General features: G+C 40.5%; 1 protein-coding gene across 4 annotated transcripts in view; it reads right to left on the bottom strand.

The window, feature by feature from the left end:
- Nucleotides 1–17437, bottom strand: part of FBXL2 (F-box and leucine rich repeat protein 2) — an 84160-nt gene that overhangs the window by 45745 nt on the left and 20978 nt on the right. For all 4 annotated transcript variants that reach the window (XR_007133447.1, XR_007133446.1, XR_007133445.1 and 1 more), the window contains exons 3-4: nt 9984–10038; nt 9686–9760 (exon numbers count right to left, since the gene is read on the bottom strand). Coding sequence is in view for 1 of the 4 variants with exons in the window: in XM_047769587.1 (XP_047625543.1) it covers nt 9686–9760; nt 9984–10038 (130 nt within the window). In the remaining 3 variants the exon portion in view is untranslated. The remainder of the gene's footprint in view (nt 1–9685; nt 9761–9983; nt 10039–17437) is intronic.

Below are 17437 nucleotides of genomic sequence, written 5' to 3'. Positions count from 1 at the left end.
GTCGCGGACTCTGCATAACATCTACTAGAGAGTACATTGTAGGGGTTTTGTTTGTTTTGCTTTTTTAGGGCCACACCTGTGGCATATGGAGGTTTGCAGGCTACGGGCTGAAATGGAGTTGCAGCTGCTGGCCTTTGCCACAGCCACAAAAACGTCAGATCTTAACCACGTCTGCAACCTATATCACAGCTCATGGCAACAAAAGATCCTTAACCCACCGAGCAGGGCCAAGGATTGAACCCATGTCCTCATGGATACTAGTTGAGTTCGTAACCTACTAAACCACAAAAGGAACCCCTTCTATCCTATCCTATCCTATTATATGCCACACCTGCAGTATATGGAAGTTCCTAGGCCAGGGACTGAATCTGAGCCACAGCTGTGACTTATGCCGTAGTTACAGCAATGCCAGATCCTTAACCTGCTGTACAACAATGGGAACTCCTACAGAGCATTTTAGAAAGAAGGGTTTTACAGAAAAACAGGGCCTGACAGAGGGACCCCTGGATTTATGACTTTCAGACAACATATTACTTGGTTATTTCTCATTTTTGCCCAGTAGAATCTTTAGTAACCATGAAGACACTGACAACAAAACATTCAACTTTGAAAAGCATGGAAAACACCTAGACCCCAGAGAAACAAACCTACTCAGGAGAGAGATGCTCAAGGATAGGCTCAGTGCACACCTGCCACCTGCAATGCTTTATTCTGACTTTTCTTTGAAATTCAGGTCATGAAACGCCACAGTTCAAAGTACCTACTCTCTCCTCTTACTGGGTAAGTGACCTTGGCTAAGTTTTTCAAACTTTTCTGCCTCAATTTCTTCAATGTGATGTTTCTGAAAGGATCAAATGAATTAACACATGTGAAGGGCTTAGGAAAGTGCCCAGTACACAGTACATACTGTTATATGCCAGTCCTGATTCTTGGCACCTTCTCTTTTCTCTCAACAGATCCATAAATCACCATTTTTGTCCTGTCACAATGAATTTGAGACCACGAGTTTATCCATGCTTCCAGGGTGAGTATCCAGAGGGTCCTTTTAATGTCTGTGGGTGGCCCCAGACTTGGTTTATAATCCAACCTGGACTCAAAGTGGTAGCCCCCAGGAGGAATTGAATAGTATTAGACCATATTTTTCACTTGTGGTTCTCTACCTAAGTGCTGAACCATAAGCTGGTTTGTCCTCTAGTGGAAATACTCAAGAATTTCTGAAGTGAGTGTGTTTCTATGGCTTTAGTCAGTAGTCACCTAAAATTATGAAATCAAATAATGCACAAGGTAGTGATATTTACTTGTGATAATATTTTTTTAAATATCTGAATTAAAAGTTTTTTATGTGACTTCCAAAAAGCTATAGTTTGGAAAAATCAAAGAAAACTGAGGAGACAATAAAAAAACCACAGAAGAAAAAAAACTATTTCTAAAAATTTTTTTTAAAAGTCTCTTCTGGAGTTCCCATTTTGGCGCAGCAGAAACAAATCCAACTAGGAACCATGAGGTTATGGGTTTGCTCGGTAGGCTAAGGATCCAGCTTAGCCGTGAGCTGTGGTGAAGGTCACAGATATGGCTTGGGTCTGGTGTTGCTGTGGCTGTGACACAGGCTGGCAGCTATAGCTCCAATTCAACCTCTAACCTGAGAACCTCCATATGCCACAGGTATGGCCCTAAAAAGTAAAAAAAAAAAAAAAAAAAAGCAAAAAAAACCACTCTTCTTTACATTATAGCTAGAAACTTCCCTAATATGGGAAAGGAGGCATTTATTCAAGTCAAGGAAGCACAGAGTCCCATGTAGGATAAACTCAAGGAGGAACATGCCAAGACATACTAATCAAATGAACAAAAATTAAGTACTAAATCGGAGTTCCCATCGTGTCTCAGTGGTTAACGAATCCAACTAGGAACCATGAAGTTGCGGGTTTGATCCCTGGCCTTGCTCGGTGGGTTAAGGATCCGGCGTTGCCGTGAGCTGTGGTGTAGGTTGCAGATGCGGCTCAGATCCCGCGTTGCTGTGGCTCTGGCGTAGGCCGGTGGCTACAGCTCCGATTCGACCCCTAGCCTGGGAATCTCCATATGCCGCAGAAGCAGCCCTAGAAAAGGCAAAAAGACAAAAAAAAAATTAAGTACTAAAAAAGAAAAGATTAAAAGCAACAAGAGAAAACAACAAATAACATACTCAAGACCCATAAGGTTATAAATTGATTTTTCAACAGAAACTCTATAGGCTAGAAGGGAGTGACATGATATATTTAAAGTGATGAAAGCAAAAAACCTTCAACCAAGAATATTCTACTGAGCAAGGCCCTTATTCAGATTCAAGAGAGAAATCAAAAGCTTTACAGACAAGCAAAAGCTAAAAGAATTCAGCACCACTGCAGTTCCTGTCATGGTTCAGCGAAAATGAATCAGACTACTATCCACTGGGAGACAGGTTTGATCCCTGTCCTCGCTCAGTGGATTAAGGATCCAGTGTCGCTGTGAGCTGTAGTGTAGGCTGAAGATGTGGCTAGGATCTGGCGTGGCCCAGGGTGGTAGCTGCAGCTCCAATTCAACCCCCAGCCTGGGATCCTTCATATGCCACAGGTGCAGCCCTAAAAAAAAAAAGTAGGAAATCAACCACAGACAAATATGATTATCAAAACCAACAACTGTGAGGAGAGAACAAATGCAGAATATTGAAAACACATTTAAAATTAAGAGATCAGCAACTTAAAACAATTGTGTGTATGTGTGTGTACACACATATGTATATATAGAATGCTACATCAAAACGTCATGGGGGGAGTTCCTGTCGTGGCTCAGTGGTTAACGAATCCGACTAGGAACCATGAGGTTGCAAGTTCGATCCCTGGCCTTGATCAGTGGGTTAAGGATCCAGTGTTGCCGTGAGCTGTAGTGTAGGTCACAGACGCGGCTTGGATCCCACGTTGCTGTGGCTGTGGTGTAGGCCAGTGGCTACAGCTCCTATTAGACCCCTAGCCTGGGAACTTCCATATGCCTTGGGTGCAGTCATAGAAAAGACAAAAAACAAAAACAAAAAAACACCCTCATAGGGGAGGTTAAGAACCCTACTGATTAATATTCACGAGGATTCGATCCCTGACCTTGCTCAGTGTGTTAAGGATCCGGGGTGCCACAAGCTGTGGCACACAGGCCACAGATGTGGTTTGGATCCAGCATTGCTGTGGCTGTAGCAGAGGTTGGCAGCTGCAGCTCCCATTCGACCCCTATCCTGGGAGCTTCCATATACCACAGGTATGGCCCTAATCACACACACATACACCTCATGGGAACCATAAACCAGAAAACTACAATAGACACACTCATAAAAAAGAAAAAGCAACTCAATTACAACACTTAAGATAATCATCAAATCACATGAGAACAGAACAAGAGGAAGGGAAGAAAAAAATTCCAACAATAACTAATACGAACAATTAAGAGGGAGTTCCCGTCATGGCTCAGCAGTAACAAACCCAACTAGTATCCAAGAGGACGCAGGTTCAATCCCTGTCCTCACTCAGTGGGTTAAGGATCTGGTGTTAAATGCTATAAAATTGAGTTGTAAGGATCGCTCTACAACTATAAATGTAATAAAATTCATTGAGTTAAAAAAAAAAAAAAAAGAAGGACCTGTCGTTGCCATGAGCTGTGGTGCAAGTCGCAGACACAGCTCAGGTCTGGAGTTTCTGTGGCTGTGGCATAAGCCAGCAGCTACAGCTCTGACTCAACCCCTAGCCTGGGAACTTCCATATGCCGCGGATGCGGCCCTAAAAAAAATTTTTTTTTTAATTTTTTTAAAGTTAAAAAAAAAAAAAGACAGACTGGCTAAATAGATACAAAAACAAGACCTGTATATCTGCCATTTACAAGAGATCCACTTCATATTTAGGGACACACATGTACTGAAAGTGAGGGAATGGAAGATATTCCATGCAACTGGAAATCAAAGAGGTAGCAATGCTCATATCAGAAAAAACAGGCTTTACGTCTTTTTAAAATTTTTTTTATTACTTTTGTCTTTTTAGGGCTGCACCACAGTCACAGCAACTCGGGATCTGAGCCACACCTGTGACCTATACCGCAGTTCTTGGCAATGCCAGTTCCTTAACCCACTGAGCGAGGCCAGAGATGGAGCCTGCGTCCTCATGGATGCTAGTCAGATTCTCTTCCACTGAGCCGTGACAGGAACTCCAGAAAAAATAGACTTTAAAACAAAGAATGTGACAAGAAACAAGGAAGGACACTACCTAATGATCAAGGCATCAATCTGAGAAGACATAACAACTGTAAATTGTCATGGAGCAACCACAATATATAAGGCAACTGCTAACAGCCATAAAAGGAGACATCAACACTAACACAGTAATAGTGCAGGATTTTAACACCCCACTTACATCAACAAATCATCCAGACAGAAATTCAATAAAGAAACACAGGTCTTAAATAACACATTAGCCCAGATAGATTCAATTAATATTTACAGAACATTCCATCTGAAAGCAGAATATACATTCTTCTCAAGGGCATATGGAACTTTCTCCAGGACAGATCACATCTTGGGGCACAAATCGAACCTTGGTAAATTTAAGAAAACTGAAATCATACCAAGATTTTTTTCTGAGCATAACACTATAAAACTAGAAATCAACCACAAGGAAACAACTGCAAAAAACACAAACAGGGAGTTCCCATCATGGCTCAGCAGTAACGAACCTGACTAGTATCCACGAGGATGCAGGTCTGATCCCTGGCCTCACTCAGTGTATTAAGGATCCAACATTGCTATGAACTGTGGTGTAGGTTGCAGATGTCGATTGGATCTGGCGTTACTGTGGTGTAGGCCAGCGGCTACAGCTCTGATTCCACCCTAGCCTGGGAACTTCCATATGCTGTGGGTGAGACCCTAACAAAAAAAAAAAGGCAAAGAAAACCCCACAAACACATGGAGGCTAAACAATGTGCTACTAACAACCACTGGATCACTGAAGAAATCAAAGAGGAAATCAAAAAATACCTAGAGAAAAATTACAATGGAGACATGATGTTCCAAAACCTATGGGACACAGCAAAAGCAGTTCTAAGAAGGATGTTTATAGCAATAACAATCACCTCAGGAAACAAGAAAAATCCCAAATAAATAACCTAACCTTGGAGTTTCCTGGTGGCTCAGTGGGTTAAGAATCTGGCATTGCCACTGCTGTGGCTCTGGTTACAGATGTGCCACAGGTTCAGTAGCTGGCCTGGGAACTTCTGTATGCCACAGGTGCAGCAAGAACAAAATAAAACAAAACCAACCTAACCTTACACCTAAAGCAACTAGAGAAAGACAACCAATAAAAGCCAAAGTTAGTAGAAGAAACCATAAAGATCAAAACAGAAATAAACAGAGACAAAAAAAAAAAAATAGAGAAGACCAATGAAGCTAAAAGCCGGTTCTTTGAAAGAATAAACAAAACTGATAGACCTTTAGCCAGATTCATCAAGAAAAAAAGGGAGATGGTTCAAATCATTAAAATTAGAAATGAAAAAGGAGAAATTACAAGTGACACCACAGAAACACAAAGGATCATAAAAGACTACTACAAGCAACTATATGCCAATAAAATATACAATCTAGAAGAAATGGACAAATTCTTACAAAGGTACAACCAACCTTCCAAGACTGAACCAGGAAGGAACAGAAACATGAATAGAACAATCACAAGTACTGAAATTGAAACTGTGATTTTAAAACTTCCAAAACACAAAAGTCCAGGACCAGATGGCTTCATAGGCAAATTCTATCAAACATTTAGAGAATAGTTAACACCTATCTGATAGGTTTCCAGGAGGGTGGAGACAGACCCCCCCCCCCCACCTCTCCCCTCATGTGACTGTTTACCTTGGAGACCTGCTGCGGACATGGGCACAGCCCAGCACAAGATCTACACCCCTTCCCAGAATGTGGAGCATAGATTAACCACCTACAAGGATTCACTGCCCTCTGTCACTGGACTCGACCACCTACCCCTCCCTACCTAAACCTCCCTTGACCTTCCCCTCTACCTCCTTCATCTTTCCTGCCACGAGCTCCTGCCATGAACTCCATCCAGCCACAGATCCTTCATAAGCCTAGCACCTCCTCACAGTCAGGACTGGCACCATCTTGAGCTCAGCCCATGCCCCTCTGATGCCTTAATAAATCTCTTTTGCTTTACCAACTAGGCCTTGCGTGTTTCTTCCTCAGCAAACCTAACACTATCCTTCTGAAACTCTTCCAAAAAACTAAAGATAAAGGAACCTCTCAAGCTCATTCTATAAGGCCACTAACACTCTGATACCAAAACCAAACAAAGACACCACAAAAAAAGAGAAAATTACAGGCCAATATTATCAATGAACATATACACAAAAAATTTTCAAATTCTCAAATTACTAGCAAAACAAATCCAACAATACATTAAAAGGCTCATACACCATGGATTTCTCTTATGCTGCAGTGGGTTTCAATACCTGGCTCAGTAACTTCCCTATGCCACAGGCATGGACAAAAAAAAAAAAAAAAATAGCATACACCATGATAAAGTGAGGTTTATCCCAGGAATGCAAGGATTATTCAATATCTGCAATCAATCAGTGTTATACACACTAACAAATTGATATTATCATATTATCATCTCAAATAGATGCATAAAAAGCTTTTGACAAAATTCAATGCCCATTTATGATAACAAATTGATATTACCATATTATCATCTCAAATAGATGCATAAAAAGCTTTTGACAAAATTCAATGCCCATTTATGATAAAAACCCTCCAGAAAGTGGGCACAGAGGGAACCTACCTCAACACAATAAAGGCCATATATGACAAACCCACAGCTAACATCATTTTCAATGGTGAAAAGGTGAAAGCATTGCCTCTAAGATTAGGAACAAGATAAGGATTTCCACTCTCATCACTCTTATTTAGCATAGTTGTGCAAGTCCTACCCACAGTAATCAGAGAAGAAAAAGAAATAAAAAGAATCCAAATTAGAAAAGAAGTAAAACTGCTGTTTAGCCAAGACATGGAAACAACCTAAATGTCCATTGACAGAGGAGTGGATAAAGAATATGTGGCACATGTACACAATGGAATATTACTCAGCCATTAGAAGGAGAGAAATAACAGCATTTTCAGCAACATGGATGGACCTGGAAATTATCATGCTAAGTGAAGTCAGTCAGACAATGAGACACTAACATCAAATACTGTCACTGACATGCGGAATCTGAAAAAAGGACACACACACAATGAACTTCTTTGCAGAACAGATACTGACTCACAGACTTTGCAAAACTTATGGTTTCCAAATGAGACAGGTTGGAGGGCGGGGGGATGCACTGCATGTTTGGAATGGAAAGGCTGTAAAATTTGGTTGTGATGATTGTTGTACACCTATAAATGTAATAAAATTCATTAAGTAATTTTTAAAAAAAGGAAAAAAAAACTGTCATTGTTTGCAGATGACATGATACTACACATAGAAAACCCTGGAATTCCTGCTTTGGTGCAATGGGATCAGCTGTGTCTCTGCAGCACCAGGATGCAGGTTCAATTCCCCAGCACAGACAGTTAAAGGATTTGCACTGCCACAGCTGCAGTGTAGGTCACAACTGTGGCTTGGATCTGATCCCTGGCCAGGAAGCTCCATATACTGAGAGGTAACCCAAAAATAACAACAACAACAAAAAAAGAAAGTCCTGAAGATGTCACCAGAAAACTACTAGAGATCATCGACAAATTCAGTAAAGTTGCAGGATACAAAATTAATACACACAAATCTCTTGCATTTCTATACATTAACAATTAAAGATCAGAAAGAAAAATTAAGGAAGCAATCCTATTTACCATGACATCAAAGAGAATAAATAAAATATTTAGGAATAAACCTACCTAAAGGGACAAAGATCTGTACTCTGAAAACTAGAAGACACTGATGAAGGAAACAGAAGATGACAGAAACAGATGGAAAGATTTACCATGTTCTTGGATTAGAAGAATCAGTTTTGTCAAAATGACTCTACTACCCCAAGGCAATCTACAGATTCAGTGAAATCCCTATTAAATTACCAATGGCATTTGTCACAGAACTAGAACAAAAAGTTTTTAAATGTCTATGGAAACACAAAAGATCCCAAATAGCCAAAGCAAACCTGAGTGAGAAAAATGGAGCTGGAGGAATGAGGCTCTACAACTTCAGACTGATTCCTCCAGCTCTGTTCTTACCTTTCCAGGGAACATGGGAAGCCCTGAGGTCCCTGCCCTCTTCCAAGCTCAGAGCACAGAAACCTGAGCAGTGGGAAACCCTGAGCCCCACTCCTGTTAGTGCTGCTGCTCCACTGGTTTGAGATGGGACCAGAGACTGATAAGCAGTAAGGAACCTGGAAAAGGAGGTGAAGGGCCTCCAGGACTGGCCGTTAGTTCTTCTAGGCGACACCAGATTAAGTGACTCACAGGAAATCATTTGGGCTCATCTCACTATTAAACACATTCATTTCCTTGTCCATTAAAAAAGACACAACACTTTAATAAAAACGTGATGAACATGCTCCATGGGTAACAATTAAAACACAATTCTACTACTCTAACTGATTTGGCTAAACTAGAAATGAGTAAGATTTTACTAACACTGGGTAAATAAATAATACACTTCAGAATCTCCAGACCTTTAAAACAACACTCTAGACAATTACTATGTGCAATGGTCTTTATGACTCTCCTGTTTCTTTTTGGTTATAACTGGTATTTAATATTAAAGTTGTTTTGAAGTAAACTTTTCTCATTAGATCTGGTTTACCATTCTTAAATGAGGATATTTATACATTTCCAGATTAAACATACCAGAACCCTGGAATTACAAAGGCTTTAAAGATTATTTCACTTCTTTATTTTATGATAATAAAGCTGAGGCACTCAGAGGGTGTATGGCTTAAATGGCTGAGCTGGAGTGACATTTCCCGTCTCCAGCCTCATTCCTGGGCCTGTGTTTCTGCCATTTCCCCATCCCCAATCCTGAATTAGAATTCTCAGTGGATCTTTCAGATCAATAAATATCTGTCAAGAGTTTCCTAACATTAAAGCATTGAACCAGGTGTTACCGATGAAGGTGTGAGGCTTTTAAAAGCTGAATGGTAGGAGTTCTCATTGTGGCTCAGCAGATTACGAATCTGACTAGTATGTAGGTTCGATCCCTGGCCTCATTCAGTGCGCTTAGGATCCAGTGTTGCTGTGAGCTGTGGTGTAGGTCGCAGACATGGCTCAGATCCTGCATTGTTGTAGCTGTGGCGTAGGCCAGCAGCTGCAGCTACAATTTGACTCCTGGCCTGGGAACTTCCAAATGTCCCAGGTGTTGACCCTAAGAAGCCAAAAAAAAAAAAGGCAGCAGCAGCAGCTGAGTGGTAAAACTCAGATTATAACCATGACAAGAGGGAAAAGCAAAGCAAACATCTGGTCTGACTGATACAAAGCAAAAAGTAAATTACAAACAGAATTTTGGTCTTGATGGATGCAAATACCTTCCAGATTTTTTTCTTCTCTATTCCACCTTGGCACCTTAATATCAAATCTAAATGAAGCAAAATAAAAAGGCAGGAAAAAGTGAGCAATTTATTTACCTTTTTAAAAAGTCTTTTGTCTAAAACAAGGTTAACTTACCTCTACATCTGTTTGAAAGTTAAAGAGGTCTATTCTTTGCCAGTTGCTTCCATCCAGGGCTAATATGTTCCAAGCCTGGAAAGTTGGGAGGGATTAGGGTGAAAAAGATACATTTATTGAGACTGCTAAAGTAAGTCTTGCTTCATTAAGTTGATAATCAAATGTGGAATTATAACATTGTGTTATGTTAAATATAAAAGGTGACATTTTAATTTTTAACCATTTACTTGAACCAAAACTCTTCCTCATTCTAATAAAACTTGGTATTTCTTAATTACAAGTCTGGTTAATACCCTACCTTGGAAATCTGTGCACATCGGCACAAAGTTACTATGTCCAAGAAGGAAAATATTCTAGGAAGAAAGGGAGAAAGCACAAAAATGAGATGGTGTTAACATTTTAGAATATTTATAACTTGAAAGTCAAAATCCAGTGCACCATCTGGATGGTCATAAGTTTTCTCAGATTCCTCAATTCACAACACACAAGTGCACTATAATTTTACATCACTATCATGAAATACTAAATGTTTACACATTCCAACACTGTACACTACCAAAGTCCCCCTTAAACAAGAACTCATTAAACTCCTATTTCCCTTCTTCTAAGTCATGGACATGGGACAGCAGATCATCACATGTATTCAAAGACCAAGTCTCTCATCTCCCAGGCACTAAGCCTAGTGACAGCTAAACCATTCTAATTTCCATGCCCCTAATACGCAGTGCAAAACTCCTGATTTGGTGGAAGATGTATGAAACAGGTTCCTGCACCTGAAGATCAAATAACACGGCCAAGAAAGTTTCGATGATAGGACCCACTTGCTTTTGATGTATTTATTCACTGCACAGAAAGATGGAGCTCATTAGTTGGCAAGGTGTATAAGTGATCAGTTTTTTCTGAGCAAAAGCCAAGCAAATATAAAAGACAGGAAAGGTGGGGAAAAGGAAAAGCACAGAGAAGCAAAGAGAAAGTACACTGACACTAGCAGTTCCCCCAGTAGAAATAGTAGCTGTCAGCATGGCAGGGTCAGAGAACAGGCCTGATGTCCTGGCAGTGGAGACAAGCAGCACTCGTGTGCTATGTGTGCCTCAGTGCTGCGAAGTAGCAGCTGAAAACAAAGAACAGCTTTCCTGAGAGAGGGAGGGTGGATGGGGATGCAGTCAGAGTCAACAGGGTTTCAATCCCCTTAGTACTAGAAAGCCAATATGAGAGTCTGGGACCGTGTGGAAGCAGGAAGAAGGGGAGAAGGTGAGATGGCCAACGGCCACCTGTAAAGTTCTTTAAAACTCTTCAAAGATGACAAAATCAGCAGTGAGTTGAAAAGCCATGGGCTTGGGGAAAATAACTGATCCATAAAACATCAGGGCACTGCAACCTACAAGAAAGCATCCGCAAGGAGCACCACAGGGTTAGCAGTAGCCCAGTTGTATAATACAGGCGCCAACCCTTTTATTGTGAAAAGCCAAGGACAGATGCATAAAGGATATGCTGACCTTAAAAGACGCAATGGAACTTTGTATGTAGGAAAGTGCTCATGGCTAAAAATGTGGGCTTAGGAGTTCCCGTTGTGGCTCTGTGGAAACAAATCTGACTAGTATCCATGAGGACACAGGTTTGATCCCTGGCCTCAATCAGTGAGTTAAGGATCTGGCATTACCGTGACCTGTGGTGTAGGTCACTGATGAGGCTTGGATCTGGCGTTGCTGTGGCTATGGTATAGGCCAGGAACTATAGCTCCAATTTGACCCCTAGCCTGGGAACCTCCACATGCCATGGGTGTGGCAAATTAAAATAAATAAAATTTTAAAAAATGAAATAAAAGTGGCTTAAAGCCATCTATTAAACATATTTCAGGGTGTTTGCATACCTACATTGCTTTCACAGAACTACATCTTGCCCCATCCACAGGCCCTCCGGCCTCAAACATCTGTGTTTTGTGCCATATGACCATTCCACTATGAGCCACAATGGTCATAAGCTCACTAAAACCAAGGACCAGGAGTTACCGTTGTGGCTCAGTGGTTAACGAATTCGACTAGGAACCATGAGGTTGTGGGTTCGATCCCTGGCCTTGCTCAGTGGGTTAAGGATCTGGCATTGCTGTGGGCTGTGGTGTAGGTCGCAGATGCGGCTCGGATCCCCCATTGCTGTGGTCCTGGCGTAGGCTGGTGGCTATAGCTCCAATTCGACCCCTAGCCTGAGAACCTCCATATACCATGAGAACGGCCCAAGAAATAGCAAAAAGACAAAAAAACAAAACAAAACCAAGGACGAGAGAGAGAAGTGAGCATGGTATAGCAGAGTCATGTTTCACACTGAGGCTGGGTTTTAATGTACATGCTGAAGGTAGAAAGCAGTTTGCCTTGAAAACCCCTTAAGAATGTACCACCTAGGTACATACATTCTGTCCCCTCTCAATAATAATACCAGTACTGATAATCTTGATGATGCACTATGTGCTAGCCACTGTTTACATTAGTCACTTAATTGTTACAACAATGCCATGAGATGTTGTTATCATTTCCATTTTATAGGTAAGAACACTGAGTACCTGCCTAGGCCACACAGAAAGAATGCAGCCAGAATCTGAACCCAGGTTGTCCGGCTTGAGAGCCTAAGCCATGACCCTACACAAAGTACCCTAGAAAGTTTAGTACCAGCTATTGTCCCCTCAGGATTGGACTAGATGCTAATTCTTCAAATGAACGGCAGACAAAGTAGTTCGTGTTTAGTGAGCATGCTGTATCTTAGATTCGACAATCACACTAACTCAAACAAGAGGTTAGATATTTGGATATAAGTCAGAACCAACAGCTGGAACTTAAGTTTACACTTCCCATCTCAGGCTCACTACCCAATGTTATGGTTACTGAATGAAAAAGCAGACTGCCTGCATTATTTACATAATCTTCCCCACACCACAATTACATGTAGTGGAATTTGCACAAGTTAAATAGGCGTGATAAGACTCCAAACTGCCGAACTGCAGTCTAAGCAAAATTCTGAAACACATTTAAAGAATAAAATCAATGCCCTGAATGACAGAGCCTGGCAAATGGCAATCGAAACAAGAGATAGCTAAAGGAGTTAGAGTACTGGGAAATAGGCTCTGGCCCTTCCAAAACATTTTTTTTTTTTCCTGGAAATTGCTTCCTATCTCAAATGTGATAACTCTTTTATCAGGAAAGCACTGAAAAAGCAACTTGGTTATAAATAAATACATACAGGGTTATATGGGAATGGAAGTACTTTTGGACTTTGCATCCTGTTCCACTGGTCTGTCTGCCTCTGTGCCAATAAGACCCTGTTTGAATTATATTACATCTTAATTGTGGTAATGAAAGTCTTCCAACTTAGTTTTTCTACTTCAAGATTACCTCGGATATTTTCAACTACTTTTGGTTCTTTGAATTTTCACCAGCATATCAATTTCTGCAAGACAACTTTATAACATTTTACTTGAATTACATTAAATTTATATATATATATTTTTTTTTTTTTGGCTTTTTGCCATTTCTTTGGCTGCTCTCACGGCATATGGAGGTTCCCAGGCTAGGGGTCTAATCGGAACTGTAGCTGCCAGCCTACACCAGAGCCACAGCAACGCAGGATCCGAGCCGCGTCTGCAACCTACACCACAGCTCACAGCAACACCGGATCCTTAACCAACTGAGCAAGGGCAGGGATTGAACCCGCAACCTCATGGTTCCTAGTCGTATTCGTTAACCACTGCGCCACGACAGGAACTCCACATTAAATTTATATTATCTTTGGGGAGGAACTAAGATCTTTACAATATTAAGTCTTCCAAATTAGGAAAAGATATATTCCATTATTTATTCAGGACTTAATTTCTCACGGTAATTTTTATATAAATGCTCTATTCATTTTCAGACTTTTTTCCCTGGTTATTTGATGTTATTACTATTAAAATGTCATTTTCCAACTGTTACTAGTGTACATAGTTAATTCTTATATATTACCTTGTACACAGTAATGTTTCCACATTCATTTAGATATTCTAATGATTTTCTATAAACAAAATCAATACATTTGTAAATAATGACAACTTCCTTCCCTCCTTTCCAATAATTATACCTTTTATTCTTTTTCTTGCATTATTGAAGTGGCCATGACTTTCTCTAGTATCAATAACGGTAATGAAAGGCATCTTTTTCTCATTCCCATCTCAGAAAAAGCTGTCACTCCTTAATCACTGATTATGATTTTATCATAGGGCGTTCCTCTGCCTTTTCAATTTTCTAGTTAATCTTTCTACACCCTATAAAATATCTCAATTTGCACATACATGGTTTTAACAACATTTCTTTAACATCTGCTTATTTCCCCTTTGAAAATGTACTAAATATGAACAGACAGGACACAGAGTTCCTACATACCCCCATTCTGAGAAACACAAACAGTTTCCCTTACTATTAACATCTTGGATTAGTGTGGTACATTTGTTGTAATTAACTGATATTGATACAACATTAATATTGAGACAACAGTTTATGATGAAGTTCAGTCTTTGTATTGTATAAAGACTATGATTTTTGACAAATGCATAATGACATATATTCACCATTATAGTATCATATAATGTATCTTCCTAAAAATCACATGTACTTCACTTCTAATCTCCTTAGGAAACTCTGTCAGCAATTAATCTTTTTAATGTCTCTACAGTTTTGCCTTTTCCAAGATGTCATGTAATTGGAATCGTACAATATGTCACTGTTCAGATTAGCTTCCTTCATTTAGTGTATGCCTTTAATGTCTTTTAGTGGCATGACAGTTCATTAATTCTTATTGTTGAATAATAATCCACTGTATGGATATATCACTGTTTATCCATTCATTTATTTAAGGACATCGTGGTTGCTTCCATATAAACACCTATGCAGGTGGATATGTTTTCTATTCAGTTGGATACATATCTAGAAGTATGAGTGATAGATCATTAAGTTTGTGCTTAGCTATGTAAGAAACTTCCAAATTGTCTTCCAAAGTGGCTGTACCATTTTGAATCCTCACCAGCCATGAGAGGTCCTGTTGTTCTGAATTTTGCCAACACTTGATATATTTTTAAATTTTAGCCATTTTATTAAGTGTACAGTGATGTTTTCACTGTTATTTTAGTTCTCGATTCCCAAATGACACATGATATTAAGCATCTTTTCATATGCTTGTTGCCATCTGTATATCTTCTTTGGTGAAGTGTCTGTTCATAGCTTTTGCCCTTTTTAAAACTGGTTTGTTTTCTTCTTTTTTTTTTTTTGTCTTTTTGCCTTTTCTAGGGCCACACCTGAGGCATATGGAGGTTCCCAGGCAAGGGGTCTAATCAGAGCTGTAGCTGCCGGCCTACACCACAGCCAAAGCAACAAAGGATCCGAGCCGCATCTGCAACCTACACCACAGCCCACGGCAACACCAAATCCTTAACCCACTGAGCAAGGCCAGGGATCGAACCCGCAATCTCATGGTTCCTAGTCGGATTCGTTAACCACTGAGCCACGATGGGAACTCCTGGTTTGTTTTCTTGTTGGGTTTTAAGTATCCTCTATATGCTGGGGACATCAATCCTTTATAATGTAGGTCTTTGAATATATTTTCTCCCAGACTGTGGCTTGCCTTTTCATTCTCCTAACAGTCTTTTCAAGGAGAAAGGTTTAATCTTAATGAAGTCCAACTTATCAATTTTATCTTTCATGGATCATGCTTTTGATATTGTGTCTAAAAATTCACTGCCAGGAGTTCTCGCTGTGATGCAGTGGGTTAAGAGTCCAACTGCAGTGGCTTGGGTTGCTGTAGAGGAACAGATAGCATCTCCAGCCCAGCAAAGTGGGTTAGAGGATTTGGTGTTGCTGAAGCCTGTGGTGTACGCTGCAGCTGCATCTGCAGCTTGGATTCAATCCCTGGCGAGGGAACTTCCATATGCTTCTGGTACAGCCATAAAATAAATCAATAAATCATTAAAAACTCACGTCAAACCCAAGATCAACTACATTTTTTCCTGTGCTTTTTACTGGAAAACAAGGACATTCTTTTTCAGAAACATGGTGCCATTAATAAAACATGGAAATTAATGTTGATATAATACTATAATACAAAGATCTTATTTAAAATATGCCAATTGTCCCATTAATGGCCCTTAAAAGAAAATCTTTCTTTTCTGGCCTGGGATCACACACTGCATTTATTTGTCATGTCTATTTAGTCTCTTCTAACCTCAAACACTTTTTTAGTCTCTTTCAAAATATTGCCTTTTCTATTTGTTTTTTTCTGAAGACTGCACCTGCGGCATATGAAAGTTCCCAGGCTAGGGGTTGAATTGGAGCTATAGCTACCATCCTCCACAATAGCTACAGCAACGTAAAATTTGAGCTGTGTCTTTGACCTACACCACAGCTCATGGCAAAACCAGATCCTTAACCCACTGAGTGAGGCCAGGGATCAAACCCACATCCTCATAGATCCCAGATGGGTTTTCTGCCCCTGAGCCACAACAGGGCTCAGGGGCAGAAAAAAACTATTTTTTTTTTTCCAGCTTCACCCATGCATGTGGAAGTTCCCGGCCCAGGGACCAGATTCAAGTTGCAGCTGCAACTTCCGCCACAGTTGCAGCAATGTTGGATTCTTAACCCACTGTGCCACAGCGGGAACTCCATGCCTTTGCTATTTTTGAAGCATATAGGCTACTTACTCTATAGGTCCCTTTGTGTCTAACATTTTCTCATTTTGTCAGGATTCCACAGAAATAACGTCATGCTGTCCTTGTGCATCATGTCAGGAAGCAGCCACTTGTACTCTTATTTGATGTCTACTTTGATCACTGGGTTAAGATGATGTCTGCCAGAGTGCCCATTATAAAGTTACCATTTTTCCCTTTGCAGGTACTACATATCTTACTGGAGATTATTTGAAACTATGAAAATGTTTTGCTTCTCCAATGTCATACCTTCACATATCCTCATTGTTTCAAAACTGGCAAATAGGGAGTTTCCATAGTGGCTTAGTGGTTAACGAACCCGACAAGTATCCATGAGGACACGGGTTCAATCCCTGGTCTTGCTCAGTGGGTTAACCATCCGGAGCTGCTGTGAGCTGTGGTGTAGGTTGCAGACATGGCTCGGATCTGACGTTGCTATGGCTGTGGTATAGGCCAGCGGCTACAGCTCCAATTTGACCCCTAGCCTGGGAACCTCCACACACCGCAGGTGTGGCCCTGAAATGACAAAAGACAAAAAAAATAAAATTAAAAAAAATTTTTTAAAAGGCAAATAAAGGGAAATTAAACATTTATCCTGCTTTCTCTATGTAAACAGTAGCACTTTGTAATCAAATAGAAAAGAGAAGTCTTTATAAAAGCATTCCAACTGAGAGTTCCCGTCGTGGCGCAGTGGTTAACGAATCCGACTAGGAACCATGTAGTTGCGGGTTCGATCCCTGCCCTTACTCAGTGGGTTAACAATCCAGCGTTGCCGTGAGCTGTGGTGTGGGTCGTAGACGTGGCTCGGATCCTGCGTTGCTGTGGCTCTGGTGCATGCCAGCGGCTACAGCTCCGATTAGACCCCTAGCCTGGGAACCTCCATATGCCGCAGGAGCAGCCCAAGAAATGGCAAAAAGACAAAAAATAAATAAATAAACAAAAGCATTCCAACTATTAGATGAAGAAAAAGAATCAGAATATCATTTTGCAGCCCCAGTAAATTAATACAATCAGGCAGTAAGAACACACAGATGCTA

This window comes from Phacochoerus africanus, chromosome 1 (assembly GCF_016906955.1).
Source record: "Phacochoerus africanus isolate WHEZ1 chromosome 1, ROS_Pafr_v1, whole genome shotgun sequence".
Lineage (NCBI taxonomy): Eukaryota > Metazoa > Chordata > Mammalia > Artiodactyla > Suidae > Phacochoerus > Phacochoerus africanus.
This window is presented reverse-complemented; position numbering and strand designations above follow the sequence as displayed.